Here is a 15,391-nt window from a genome sequence, read left to right on the forward strand (position 1 = left end):
TCTCTCCATCATATATCTACTTCTATCTATCTATCTATCTATCTATCTATCTATCTATCTATCTATCTATCTATCTATCTATCTATCTATCTTATCTACCATGTTTCTTAATTTCCCAGAAGTACTTATTATTGCAGTGTATACCTTTAGACAAAAGGCTTATCTCTGTGTATATAAACAGTTACACCCCTCCTGAACTGTTAATCATACAGAGAGCACTCCAGGTCTAACACTCCCTGTTCTCACTGCTGTAACCGTTTTGTATGAAAGTGCTATCAACACAGATTGCAAAAGCGATGCCTAACTTTGAGAGTAATAGTGATGTCACTATGAAGTCATCGCCCACACCCTGCTAACTAATCATTGCATATAAAACTGTATTCCGGGCAGAAATCTCTTTACATTTCTTAAAGTATCATCTAACTGTGTTTAAGAAGACTAGACGTTTGCTCTGAAACCTACTATGAAATACTCAGGATTACATATTATTGCACAGGTTGGACTGCTCATACTTACATCGGGTAAGTCAGAATATGATAAAGCATGTTGTCTGCTAGTTCACGTGTGTATAGTGGATATCACTAGTTCACTTGTGTATAATGGATATCACTAGTTCATGTATGTATAATGGCTTTCTTTAGTTCACACCTGTATAATGACTGTCACTAGTTCATGTGTGTATAATTGTGTGTATAATGGTTATCACTAACTCACTTGTACATAATGGCTATCACTAGTTCATGTGTGTATAATGGCTACTGCTAACTCAATTGTGTATAATGGCTATCTCTAGTTCACTTGTGTATAATGGCTATCTATAGTTCACGTGTGTATAATGGCTATCTATAGTTCACATGTGTATAATGGCTATCTATAGTTCTATGTGTATACTATAGTTCACATGTGTATAATGGCTATCTATAGTTCATGTGTGTATAATGGCTATCTATAGTTTATATGTGTATACTACAGTTCACGTGTGTATAATGGCTAGCTATAGTTCACTTGTGTATATTGGCTATCTCTAGTTCATGTGTGTATAATGGCTATCCCTAACTCACATGTGTTTAATGGCTATCTATAGTTCATGTGTGTATAATGGCTATCTATAGTTCACATGTGTATAATGGCTATCTATAGTTCACATGTGTATAATGGCTATCTATAGTTCACATGTGTATAATGGCTATCTATAGTTCACATGTGTATAATGGCTATCTATAGTTCATGTGTGTATAATGGCTATCTATAGTTCATATGTGTATACTACAGTTCACGTGTGTATAATGGCTATCTATAGTTCACATGTGTATAATGGCTATCTATAGTTCACATGTGTATAATGGCTATCTATAGTTCATGTGTATATAATGGTTATCTATAGTTCACATGTGTATAATGGCTATGTATAGTTCATGTGTGTACGTATAATGGTCATCTTTAGTTCATTTGAGTATAATGACTATGTATAGTTCACGTGTGTATAATAGTTAGCCCTTGTTCACGTTTGTATTAAGAACATGGAGAACGGGAAGGAAAAACACTTGTGACACAGTCACTAAATGTCTTTAATTATCAAAGTCCTTCGGTTTAAAGATTAAGCCCTGAACATGTCTATACTGTATATTTCAGTATTGACCAATTACACTTTACTGCATGCTATATCAACATCTTATCACTCGGCCTTATTTTATGAGCTTTCTGTGTCAAGAAATAAATATATTTTTATTGACAAGGAGAATTTAAATGCAAAAAAATAATGCTCTAATCACATCCAGTAAGGGCAGGTTTCCAAAGTCTGACAAATTAGTAATGTACATGGCATATTCTGATGAAAACATGAAGAAACCAATAGATCCATTTAGTATAATGCCTTTCTCTTTGTGCAGTTGTGTTTTGTTTATGTCTTTATTGACTTGTTTGTTTTCCCTTGGTGACTATTGCATGACTCTGTCACTCTGTCTGTTCTTCCTAATGTTCCTTCTCAGTCTTCCGTACTCCACTTGTTTCAGATCTTCTCTTATTTTTCAAAATGCCGCCTTCCTGAACTTCCTTACTACTGTACTTTCGTGAGGGAGATAGAATCTAGTGCAAGGTTCCAAGGGAAAGTGGTGCAGTCGTGTGCAGCTGCCTACATTATTACGGGAGGAGAACCTTAACTCTGTGGGGTACAAGCAAAACAAGTCTGTGCTATATCAGTGCATGAGGTTCTGCCAGAACCTCGCTGCTAATTCACTGTCTGCTGTAATATGTCTGAATATTTCATCCATCACATCTCAAATCTCCCACAAGTGGTTTGTTGTGTTTAAACTGATTCCTAGAGTTTCTCTTGTTATTGTCAGACTCGCATGTATTTACTGTAATTACAATTACATATTGACGTACTATATTTGTGAAGAGGAGCTACCTTTGCCATTCTCTTGTCACCTAGTATTACACATCTCTGTGCCTACTTTTACACTAGTTATTTGAATACTCTTGGATGTATACTATCTGGACCATTGACTTATCTACATTCAGATGCCTTTAATAAATTGTATAGTACATTCCACAGTTCCTGCACTACACGTAACAATAGCCATCCTGTCAGGTACAGTAGTTAGACACAATTGATATTGCCTCTTTTTCCGTGAATCTAGGATCTTTCCTTGTATGTTGGTTCCCTTACTAATTGCTTGAGTGATGCTCTATGCAAGGACTGCAGTATGTAATAACTCTTGGCTGATTAGGCAACTGGTTTAGATGTACAGAGGTTTCCACTTACACCTTTTCTATTTTGCTTAATTTGGCACGCATGCATAGCTTGGGCAAGCTTTTAAAAATGTTGTTTGCCATAATAGAATATGTATAAAGTAGCATAGTAACCACTTGTCTGGCATGGTTTCATCAGATGCGACCACACCAGGCAGTGTTTTATCTGACCTGGTCGCACAGGATGCGACCAGTCAGATAAACAGTGTTTGCAGCGGCGGGGAAGGGAAACTTCCCTCCGCTGCTGCTGATCATTGCTGATTGGTTAGCACGGCAGGATCCCCTACCCCCAGTGGCTGCAGACAATAGCAGCTGCTGGCGAAGTGTAAAACAACCCCCCCAAAGCCCCCCCCCCTGTGTACCTGCCGGCTGTCCGGGCTCTAAAAGGTAAAATCGCAATAGTTGCGATGTTACCGATGTTCTGATGGTCGCCATGTTCCAACCGATGTTTTAAAAAAAATAAAGAAATTAAAATCTTTCTTTTCTTTTTTTTTTTTTTTTACTAAAATCATTTTGCATAGAGTTAAATTCATGTTCTTCACCTAATTTACACATAAAAAAACCCCCGACAATTTCTGAGTGGTTGTTGGGGGAAAAAAATCATCAGTTAAGTGGTTAAAGAAGCAAATTAAGAACAATCACAAAGTATGGCTAAATCTCTGAGTCTATAGCATGCCAAGTCATATAAGGCAGTTGTGTGTCAATGTAAGCATCAGTGAGTGTGAGTGATGTAGCTGTATAAGGCAGTTGCGTGTCTGTGTAAACAGCAGTGAGTGTGAGTGGTGTAGATGTACGTGGTGTACGTGGTGAGTGGTGTAGTGTGAGTGGTGTAGGTGTGAGTGGTGTAGATATAAAAGGCAGTTGTGTGTCAGTGTAAGCATCAGTGAGTGATGTAGCTGTATAAGGCAGTTGTGTGTCTGTGTAAGCAGCAGTGAGTGTGAGTGGTGTAGATGTATAAGGCAGTTGTGTGTCAGTGTAAGCAGCAGTGAGTATGAGTGGTGTAGCTGTATAAGGCAGCTGTGTGTCAGTGTAAGCAGCAGTGAGTGTGAGTGGTGTAGCTGTATAAGGAAGTTCTGTGTCTGTGTAAGCAGCAGTGAGTGTGAGTGGTGTAGCTGTATAAGGCAGCTGTGTGTCAGTGTAAGCAGCAGTGAGTGTGAGTGGTGTAGCTGTATAAGGCAGTTCTGTGTCAGTGTAAGCAGCAGTGAGTGTGAGTGATGTAGCTGTATAAGGCAGTTGTGTGTCAGTGTAAGCAGCAGTGAGTATGAGTGGTGTAGCTGTATAAGGCAGTTGTGTGTCTGTGTAAGCAACAGTGAGTGTGAGTGGTGTAGCTGTATAAGGCAGTTCTCTGTATCTGTGTAAGCAGCAGTGAGTGTGAGTGGTGTAGCTGTATAAGGCAGTTCTGTGTCTGTGTAAGCAGCAGTTAATGTGTGAGTGGTGTAGCTGTATAAGGCAGCTGTGTGTCAGTGTAAGCAGCAGTGAGTATGAGTGGTGTAGCTGTATAAGGCAGTTCTGTGTCTGTGTAAGCAGCAGTGAGTGTGAGTGGTGTAGCTGTATAAGGCAGCTGTGTGTCAGTGTAAGCAGCAGTGAGTGTGAGTGGTGTAGCTGTATAAGGCAGTTCTGTGTCAGTGTAAGCAGCAGTGAGTGTGAGTGGTGTAGCTGTATAAGGCAGTTGTGTGTTAGTGTAATCAGCAGTGAGTGTGAGTGGTGTAGCTGTATAAGGCAGTTCTGTGTCAGTGTAAGCAGCAGTGAGTGTGAGTGATGTAGTTGTATAAGGCAGTTGTGTGTCAGTGTAAGCAGCAGTGAGTGTGAGTGGTGTAGCTGTATAAGGCAGTTCTGTGTCTGTGTAAGCAGCAGTGAGTGTGAGTGGTGTAGCTGTATAAGGCAGTTCTGTGTCAGTGTAAGCAGCAGTGAGTGTGAGTGATGTAGTTGTATAAGGCAGTTGTGTGTCTGTGTAAGCAACAGTGAGTGTGAGTGGTGTAGCTGTATAAGGCAGTTGTGGTGTAGCTGTATAAGGCAGTTCTCTGTATCTGTGTAAGCAGCAGTGAGTGTGAGTGGTGTAGCTGTATAAGGCAGTTCTGTGTCTGTGTAAGCAGCAGTGAGTGTGAGTGGTGTAGCTGTATAAGGCAGCTGTGTGTCAGTGTAAGCAGCAGTGAGTGTGAGTGGTGTAGCTGTATAAGGCAGTTCTGTGTCAGTGTAAGCAGCAGTGAGTGTGAGTGATGTAGTTGTATAAGGCAGTTGTGTGTCAGTGTAAGCAGCAGTGAGTGTGAGTGGTGTAGCTGTATAAGGCAGTTCTGTGTCTGTGTAAGCAGCAGTGAGTGTGAGTGGTGTAGCTGTATAAGGCAGCTGTGTGTCAGTGTAAGCAGCAGTGAGTGTGAGTGGTGTAGCTGTATAAGGCAGTTCTGTGTCAGTGTAAGCAGCAGTGAGTGTGAGTGGTGTAGCTGTATAAGGCAGTTGTGTGTTAGTGTAAGCAGCAGTGAGTGTGAGTGGTGTAGCTGTATAAGGCAGTTCTGTGTCAGTGTAAGCAACAGTGAGTGTGAGTGATGTAGTTGTATAAGGCAGTTGTGTGTCAGTGTAAGCAGCAGTGAGTGTGAGTGGTGTAGCTGTATAAGGCAGTTGTGTGTTAGTGTAAGCAGCAGTGAGTGTGAGTGGTGTAGCTGTATAAGGCAGTTCTGTGTCAGTGTAAGCAGCAGTGAGTGTGAGTGATGTAGCTGTATAAGGCAGTTGTGTGTCAGTGTAAGCAGCAGTGAGTGTGAGTGGTGTAGCTGTATAAGGCAGTTCTGTGTCAGTGTAAGCAGCAGTGAGTGTGAGTGGTGTAGCTGTATAAGGCAGTTCTGTGTCAGTGTAAGCAGCAGTGAGTGTGAGTGGTGTAGCTGTATAAGGCAGTTTTGTGTCTGTGTAAGCAGCAGTGAGTGTGAGTGATGTAGTTGTATAAGGCAGTTGTGTGTCAGTGTAAGCAGCAGTGAGTGTGAGTGGTGTAGCTGTATAAGGCAGCTGTGTGTCAGTGTAAGCAGCAGTGAGTGTGAGTGATGTAGCTGTATAAGGCAGTTGTGTGTCAGTGTAAGCAGCAGTGAGTGTGAGTGGTGTAGCTGTATAAGGCAGTTTTGTGTCTGTGTAAGCAACAGTGAGTGTGAGTGGTGTAGCTGTATAAGGCAGTTGTGTGTTAGTGTAAGCAGCAGTGAGTGTGAGTGGTGTAGCTGTATAAGGCAGTTGTGTGTCAGTGTAAGCAGCAGTGAGTGTAGGTGGTATAGCTACTGTATATAAGGGAAAACGAGAGCTGTAAGTGTGTCTAGTACATATAACTGGCTTGTTCCTTATTGAAGTTTAAAGTGCTAGGGTGCCCATTTACTGTATCATGGATTGCACACAGGATAGCATTACAATATGCGATCCTATCGGATGGATGGATGATCCAGCACTCGCAGGGACAAGGGCTCAGAAAGTAGTCCGTCCCTGCGATGTGCTTTGACAGCTGCTGGGGGTCTCCACATGCACATTCAGCTCAGACCACACTGCACAGAGGCTTCTTCCAGGGTGGGTTTGCTGGTTCCAATTGCGATGTGTAGCCCATAGGTGTCAACGGGCATTTGACATCTTCAGATGGCGGTAGCTGTGAGGACCAATATCGGGAATGCATCGCATCTTACATTCAGCTGTTACTTAATATTTGCGGCTAAACACCCATTTTCGGGGATATAGCCGCAAATATACTATGATAAATGGGCCCCTTTAACTGAAAATGTCAGTGCTGTATCTTCATTCTTCAGATCATGCACCTTATGCCTACAGTGATATTTAGGTGCCCAAATGGTGAAGCACAGACCAATCATTGTATGGAATGAGAGAAAGTATGCTCTAATCACCAATACAGACTGAGGGGGAGGTGTATCAAACCTTGGTGAGAGATAATGGGGTGAGAGATACCAACCAACCAAGCAACCAAACAACCAGTGTCTAAATGCCATTTCATAGGCTGTGTTTTAAAAATGACAGCTAGGAGCAGATTGGTTGGCACTTTATCTCTCTCCAAGGTTTGGTACATCTTCCCCTGAATGATAAGAAGCGCTGGTCATCTGCCTAGCACTGGGGAATACAGATAGTATGCACCATTGTAGAAAATATGGTATTTTATTATATGTATACTGTACTTGTACTTTATATCATAGCACAATGCAGCTTAAATACGTAATAAGCATTGCAAATACCACTGTAATCTCACATACTGTAATGTGTCATTTGTCACAGGTCACTATGCATTTGGCCAGACGACTGTCGATTCTTTGTCCAGCACTACAATCAGCCAGCTATCTCCAAATTCAACAGTCACTCCTGAAACCGTTCATACTAGTCCTCAACCAGAAGATACCATCACCACAAATACAACTTCACCTTCAGAAACAAGCAGTCAGACAGCAGAGACCACCAGCACAACTGCCTCTAATAGTATCTCAACATCACTGCTCAGTGACATGATGACTTCTTCCAGTGCCAGTGCTCAAACATCAACTATTACCCAACCACCCTCACATACTGACCAACCAATCTCCACCAACAGCGCAGATACGCTTTCAAGTACATTAAGTTCTTCAGCAGCAACTTCTATTAGCATGATGACATCATATAGTAGTGATGACAGCAGTCAGGCAGGACCAACTAGTAGCTCAGCAATACTGTCCACTACTATTAATGATAGCCCAACAAATATGATGGATAACACAGAAACATTTTCAAGTCATTCCACAACAAGCACCAGTACCATGATGACCACTTTAGGCACAGAGCCAATATTAAACAATAGCACAACAGTGCCTACTAGTGGCACTACAAGTATGCCACCAGTTAATGTGACAGCTTCAACTTCATTTACGTTATCAGCCAGTGATACAATGAATTCTACCACCAGTGATATCAGTATGCAGCCAGAACCATCCAGTAACACAGTAACATATCATAGTACTGTAACCAGTAGCCCATCAGTTACCATGAGTAACACAGATGTATCTTCCACTTTATCCATAGCAACATCTACTAACATGATGGACTCTTCCAGCGATGGTATCAGTAACCAGCCTACATCATCCAGTAACACAGCAACATCTCATAGTACTGTAACCAGTAGTCCATCAGTTACCATGAGTAACACAGATGTCTCTTCAACTGTATCCATAGCAACATCTACTAACATGATGAACTCTTCCAGTGATGGTACCAGTAACCAGCCTACATCAACCAGTAACATAGCAACATCTCATAGTACTGTAACCAGTAGTCCATCAGTTACCATGAGTAATACAGATGTATCTTCAACTGTATCAACAGCAACATCTACTAACATGATTAACTCTTCCAGTGATGGTACCAGTAACCAGCCTACATCATCCAGTAACACAGCAACATCTCATAGTACTGTATCCAGTAGTCCATCAGTTACCATGAGTAACACAGATGTATCTTCAACTTTATCCATAGCAACATCTACTAACATGATTAACTCTTCCAGTGATGGTACCAGTAACCAGCCTACATCACCCAGTAACACAGCAACATCTCATAGTACTGTAACCAGTAGTCCATCAGTTACCATGAGTAACACAGATGTATCTTCAACTGTATCCATAGCAACATCTACTAACATGATGAACTCTTCGAGTGATAGTATCAGTAACCAGCCTACATCATCCAGTAACACAGAAACATCTTATAGTACTGTAACCAGTAGTCCATCAGTTACCATGAGTAATACAGATGTATCTTCAACTGTATCAACAGCAACATCTACTAACATGATGAACTCTTCCAGCGATGGTATCAGTAACCAGCCTACATCATCCAGTAACACAGCAACATCTCATAGTACTGTAACCAGTAGTCCATCAGTTACCATGAGTAACACAGATGTCTCTTCAACTGTATCCATAGCAACATCTACTAACATGATGAACTCTTCCAGTGATGGTACCAGTAACCAGCCTACATCAACCAGTAACATAGCAACATCTCATAGTACTGTAACCAGTAGTCCATCAGTTACCATGAGTAATACAGATGTATCTTCAACTGTATCAACAGCAACATCTACTAACATGATTAACTCTTCCAGTGATGGTACCAGTAACCAGCCTACATCATCCAGTAACACAGCAACATCTCATAGTACTGTATCCAGTAGTCCATCAGTTACCATGAGTAACACAGATGTATCTTCAACTTTATCCATAGCAACATCTACTAACATGATTAACTCTTCCAGTGATGGTACCAGTAACCAGCCTACATCACCCAGTAACACAGCAACATCTCATAGTACTGTATCCAGTAGTCCATCAGTTACCATGAGTAACACAGATGTATCTTCAACTGTATCCATAGCAACATCTACTAACATGATGAACTCTTCGAGTGATAGTATCAGTAACCAACCTACATCATCCAGTAACACAGCAACAACTCATAGTACTGTATCCAGTAGCCCATCAGTTACCATGAGTAACACAGATGTATCTTCAACTGTATCCATAGCAACATCTACTAACATGATGGACTCTTCCAGCGATGGTACCAGTAACCAGCCTACATCACCCAGTAACACAGCAACATCTCATAGTACTGTAACCAGTAGTCCATCAGTTACCATGAGTAACACAGATGTCTCTTCGACTGTATCCATAGCAACATCTACTAACATGATGAACTCTTCTAGTGATAGTACCAGTAACCAGACTACATCAACCAGCAACACAACATCTCATACCACTGTTACTAGTAGCCCATCAGTTACCATAAGTAATACAGATGTATCTTCAACTTTATCCATAGCAACATCTAATAATATGATGAACTCTTCCAGTGATAGTACCAGTAACCAGCCTACATCAACCAGTAACGCAGCAACATCTCATAGTACTGTATCCAGTAGTCCATCAGTTACTATGAGTAATACGGATATATCTTCAACTTTATCCATAGCAACATCTAATAATATGATGAACTCTTCCAGTGATGCTACCAGTAACCAGCCTACATCAACCAGTAACACAGCAACATCTCATAGTACTGTAACCAGTAGCCCATCAGTTACCATGAGTAACACAGATGTATCTTCAACTGTATCCATAACAACATCTACTAACATGATGAACTCTTCCAGTGATAGTACCAGTAACCAGCCTACATCATCCAGTAACACAGCAACATCTCATAGTACTGTATCCAGTAGCCCATCAGTTACCATGAGTAATACAGATGTATCTTCAACTGTATCCATAGCAACATCTACTAACATGATGAATTCTTCCAGTGATAGTACCAGTAACCAGCCTACATCATCCAGTAACACAGCAACATCTCATAGTACTGTAACCAGTAGCCCATCAGTTACCATGAGTAATACAGATGTCTCTTCAACTGTATCCATAGCAACGTCTACTAACATGATGACCTCTTCCAGTGATAGTACCAGTAACCAGCCTACATCATCCAGTAACACAGCAACATCTCATAGTACTGTAACCAGTAGTCCATCAGTTACCATGAGTAATACAGATGTCTCTTCAACTGTATCCATAGCAACATCTACTAACATGATGAATTCTTCCAGTGATAGTACCAGTAACCAGCCTACATCATCCAGTAACACAGCAACATCTCATAGTACTGTAACCAGTAGCCCATCAGTTAACATGAATATTTCAACTATTTCCTCAACTTCTTCAGCATCAACAAACAGTAATATGAACTTAACAAGCAATTCAACCATTTCAAACAGAAGCACAGTGACCCCTTCCAGCAGCTTGTCATCTTCTACCAATATTGTGACGTCTTCCACTGCGCAGCCAATGTCCAGCACTGCTACAAAATCATCTTCTATGACAGACACCACTTCTGGTTCTTCTACTCATAAGACCATGTCCAGCTCTGTCACCAGCTACACTGGCACCGAAGGACAAAATTCAGGTATGCTCGAGAAAGAGAGAGAGAGAGAGAGAGAATGAATACAATAATAAAATGCGTGAAATAGAGTTATAGAAAGAAGAGCAGATTTAGTTTAGTCTGATAGATATACAAACTTACATGAGGAATAGATACCGGTGACTATGAGCTGCAGTATATACAGTAAATAATGATTTCCTTTCTTTCAGTTACAACAGTTTCTGGATCAGACAATTCATTGGCTCCTTGGAAAATCATTGTCATCTCGCTGGCTGTTGCATTTGGGACATTTCTTCTTGTTGGGGGCACATTAATGGTATGAGTCTTATTGGTCTTCTACTTCCTGGCAATTAAATACAATGTGAACATATCTGTATACTGTTCTAGAGTACATAGACACAGGGCCTGTGCAAGATCTCTCTGCACCCTAGGCAAAACTTAGGACCCTCTAACCTGCAAACCCCACCACCACCATCTTCTGGAGGGTAGATACAGGTGGCCACTAGGAGGGCTGGGGTGAATTGCATCATTATACATATACAGAGAAAAGGGACAGCACTCACGGACATTTAAAGTGATAAAGTATAATGTAAACAAGTCCAAAAATTTTGTGACTTTGTTCACAATATACTTTCACTTTAAAAGTCCTTGAGTGCTGTCCATTCTTTATATACTGTATAATACTGTATATGGGGTCAGGTGGGGATATTTAATTGGGGTTGGGGACAGGATGCCGCCGCTCTGAATACCGACAGTGGCATCCCAACTACCATAATGCCGACATTTTGAATGAAATTAATTCAATTTACCCTAACCCTCCCCGCAGCCTAACCCTAACCCTCCCTCCCCGCAGCCTAACCCTAACCCTCCCTCCCTGCAGCCTAATCCTAACCCTCCCCGGCAAACTAACATTCAGGATACCTGTTGTCGGCATTCTGACAGGTGTCGGGACTCCGTCGCCGGTATTCTGAAAGCCAACATCCCGTCTGTGGGGATGCCAACTACATCCCTTTAATTGTGTGTGTATACATACATTAATACGCACAGACATACTTACTGTATATTTGTATGCTCCTTATTGTGTTCCTTCCCCCCATCTGTAAGTTCATTACTAACCCGCATACAGAGACATCCTTCAGTTTTTTGCTATATGAATTCAGTGGTGCCCCCCAGTGGCCGGCACCCCTAGGCAGCCGCCTACCTTCAAAAATGTATATTCTCTTATTTACACATTTTTATATCTGACCTTGTAAGTAAAATCCCTATATATAATATTTTAGTTTGATAGTTTGGTTTATATATCATATTTCAACAGCTGTCTAATTGATGCATTAGTTCAGCCAGGAAAAATATGTATATTGCTGAATAATAACATTAATAATAACATTAATAGTAATTGTTTCCAATGGAAATAAGGCGGCACATATCCACTTCTTTGTATTTTACTATGGTACGGTATTCTGTTTACTGCAATAGTTTAGGCATTTGTAGTTAAACTTTTAACATTTAATTTCAGTCATACAAATTTAAAAAAATATATATTAACTAATATATTAATTCATTTCACAGGCGTTATTTTATACCAGAAACCTGGGAGGACCAACTCGCTATGACGTTTCTCGAGCATATATTTAAGGAGCAGCCTCGATTACCTCGCAAGAATTGTTTCAACCTTCTCATCAACAGTATTATGTATAAAAGTGTTTTGTGATATACTGCCTCTACTGGTTGCTGAGAGTATCACAGGAGGATTATGTTATTATTAACAGTTATTTATATAGTGGCAACATATTACATAGTGCTTTACAGAGAGAACGTTTCAATTAGTCTTAACAATCCTTACCCCACTGTTGGTTACAGTCTACAACCCTAATCAACGGTTTGCCCATGGAAACGTAGAGAACATATAAACTCCTCAACGACAGTGCCGTGGTCAGTATGGAACCCAAGGCACCATTACCGTGATCTTACTGTATAATACTAACCACTCTGCCACCATGCCGTCCGATCTGTATCGATGTGATAGAATCCCTTCGAATGAGGAATATGACTTCAGAGTTTGTTAGCACTGTATTTTATTTATTGAATTTTGATAGCTATCATTTGATAATATTGACGACACTGTATATATTACTGCTGTACATCCCACGCTATAGAAGACAGTGTGAGGGTGACATCAAGTGGTTGATGTGTGTATTACATGTTTTATACTTTGAAGTATTTTAAACAGAAAACAAGTGTGATATGAAGTACTGACCACTACTGAAATGACGCTACATTGCTGGAAAATGTAAATGTTTTATTTACAGAGATATGTTGTAATTAAGATTTTTATTTATGTGTTGGATTATATTATTTATTCTTTTTGTACAAAGTTTCTATGTTCAAAGCAATATTATGTGTTTGCAAATGCATTGATAATGCCAAGTAAATTAAAGAATTAATGCAAATGTTACAAAGGATACTGTTGTTTATTATTATCATTATTATTATTATTATTATTATTATTATTATTTAGTCAAGTAATTTTATTCTGACACATATGTCCTGGTTGGAGTGGAATTTAGCATCCACTTTCCCTCTCAAAAGCACACTGATAAACACTAGGAACAATATAATCCAAAACCATTTAACCTAGCGAGTATGTTTTTGAACGGGTGGTAGTCATGTGACCGCCGGTCGGCTGACCGACAGTCACATGACCTCCTCCGTGAAGCACCCCCCTTGTGTGCCTAAGGTGCGTGCAATGGAAAAAGGTTGTGGCTTAGCAGGAAGGGCTTTGCTCTGGGGGCATGCCCAGATGCTGGGCTGCCCCAATAAGAATCTCCTTGCGCTCCTCCTCAGTGGTGACGCCGGATGCTGCATGTCACATCTGGCTGGGTGAGAGGGTCCAGTGAATGGACGTCAGCTGAAGTAGATGATGACACAACGGTAAGGAAACGGGGAGGCTGGATGTAGTTACTTCTCATATACCCTGGAGACCGAAGAGAGGCTGAAAGGATGAAGACTTGTGAATTGAAGAATAACTACTCGGCAGTTGTGGTTGAAGAGCACAGAAGACTTAGAAACTGAAGAATGGATGCTTGGCAAACGTGGCTGATGAACACTGGAGGAATGAAGACTTGAAAACGGAAGAATTAATGTTTAGCAAACGTAGCTGAAGAACAGCGGATGAATGAAGACTTGAGGACTGGAGAATGAATGCTTAGCAAACGTGGCTGAAGAAAACTGGGGGAATGAAGACTTGAGGACTGGAGAATGAATGCTTAGCAAACGTGGCTGAAGAACACTAGAGGAATGAAGACTTGAGGACTGGAGAATGAATGCTTAGCGAGCGTGGCTGAGGAGCACTAAAGAAAACCAGGGAAACCTTCTATGGCCACAGGACACCCAGGGACACAGCACGGAGGGCAGGCAGCTGCGGACAGCAGGACCAGAATAATAATCAGCAAGTGTACGGCTGGAGGCTGCGAGGTGACTAGCGGAACTGTACCGGAGACCACTGGAGCACAGAGTATAACCACAGGGAAACCCTGATGGGAGCACAGAACTGGAGCACCGGCACAAGGCAGAACATAAAGCACTGGCAGCATTTGAATCAAGACAGACCCCTTTTAAAAGAGGAAGCTGCCCGGGATTGGCTGACTGCATACACGGAACTCCACCGTTGGCTTACTGTGGATCTTGGTCTCCAACATGGCGGCTCGCAGCTCAGCAGACACAGAAGGACATGCTCCTATTATCTGACTGGATCTCATCTCTGACACACCAGAGCCCGCGCTGGCCACCACCAACAGACCTGCCGCACTCTGGGACTGATGTACTGAGCCTTGAAAAGTGATAAATATCACAGTGATAAAGTATCAGCCAATCAGATCCTAATTGTCATTTTTCAAACACAGCCAGTGACATTTCAAACACAGCCAGTTAGGAGCTGATTGGCTGGCACTTTATCACCGTGAAACTTATCACTTTTCAGGCTAAGTACATTTCCCCCTATATCTCCAACTGAACCAGACCTCCACTGCCACAGCACCGCCAGCACCCGGGTGGGGAGACCCTGGGCCCTGACGCGGGCTTCTAACACAGCACGATAATGTCACAGTGCGCACCCGGCTCCCAGTCACGGTGGAGGCGCCGGGTGGGCCGATACCCCCGCACCCTCCTGGTGACATCTCTGGCTAGTAGGAAACATCAAACACATGGGGAGAAGAGCACACACCATGCAGATAGCCAGTGCCGTAACTAGACATTTTAGCGTTGTGTGCAAGAAACAGCATTGGCGCCTCCCCCTCTCCCCCTCCATATACAAAACAGGGCCAGTGCACGCCATAGGTGCATGGCAAAAATATAGGGGCATGGCTTCAGGAGGAAGAGGCGTGGCCACAGAGCTCCCTTTTACACATAACGTCAGACAGAGCTCCCTTTTACACATTACGGCAGGCAGAGTCCCCTTTTGCATATTGCGGCAGGCAGAGCCCCCTTTTACATATTGCAGCAGGCAGAGCCCCCTTTTACACATTGCGGCAGGCAGAGCCCCCTTTTACACAGTACGGCAGGCAGAGCTCCCTTTTACACAGTACGGCAGGCAGAGTCCCCTTTTACACATTATCAGAATCAGAATCAGCTTTATTGGCCAGGTGTTCTTACGTACACTAGGAATTTTTTGTGGTACAATGCATTGCCAAGCAGCAACATGAAGGGTAAGGGGGGA

The 15,391-nt window shown here is 41.9% G+C and overlaps 1 protein-coding gene across 1 annotated transcript; it reads left to right on the forward strand.

Moving 5' to 3' along the window:
- The first annotated feature begins 216 nt into the window (after positions 1 to 216).
- LOC134949434 (serine-rich adhesin for platelets-like) lies at positions 217 to 13,087 on the forward strand. The gene is made up of 4 exons (XM_063938002.1): positions 217 to 521; positions 6,994 to 10,701; positions 10,887 to 10,993; positions 12,247 to 13,087. The coding sequence occupies exons 1-4, from the start codon at positions 464 to 466 to the stop codon at positions 12,310 to 12,312; spliced, it is 3,939 nt and encodes a 1,312-aa protein (XP_063794072.1). The 5' UTR covers positions 217 to 463; the 3' UTR covers positions 12,313 to 13,087.
- Positions 13,088 to 15,391: the final 2,304 nt, after the last annotated feature.

The sequence above is a fragment of the Pseudophryne corroboree genome, chromosome 8 (assembly GCF_028390025.1).
Source record: "Pseudophryne corroboree isolate aPseCor3 chromosome 8, aPseCor3.hap2, whole genome shotgun sequence".
In the NCBI taxonomy this organism is placed as follows: Eukaryota; Metazoa; Chordata; class Amphibia; order Anura; family Myobatrachidae; genus Pseudophryne; species Pseudophryne corroboree.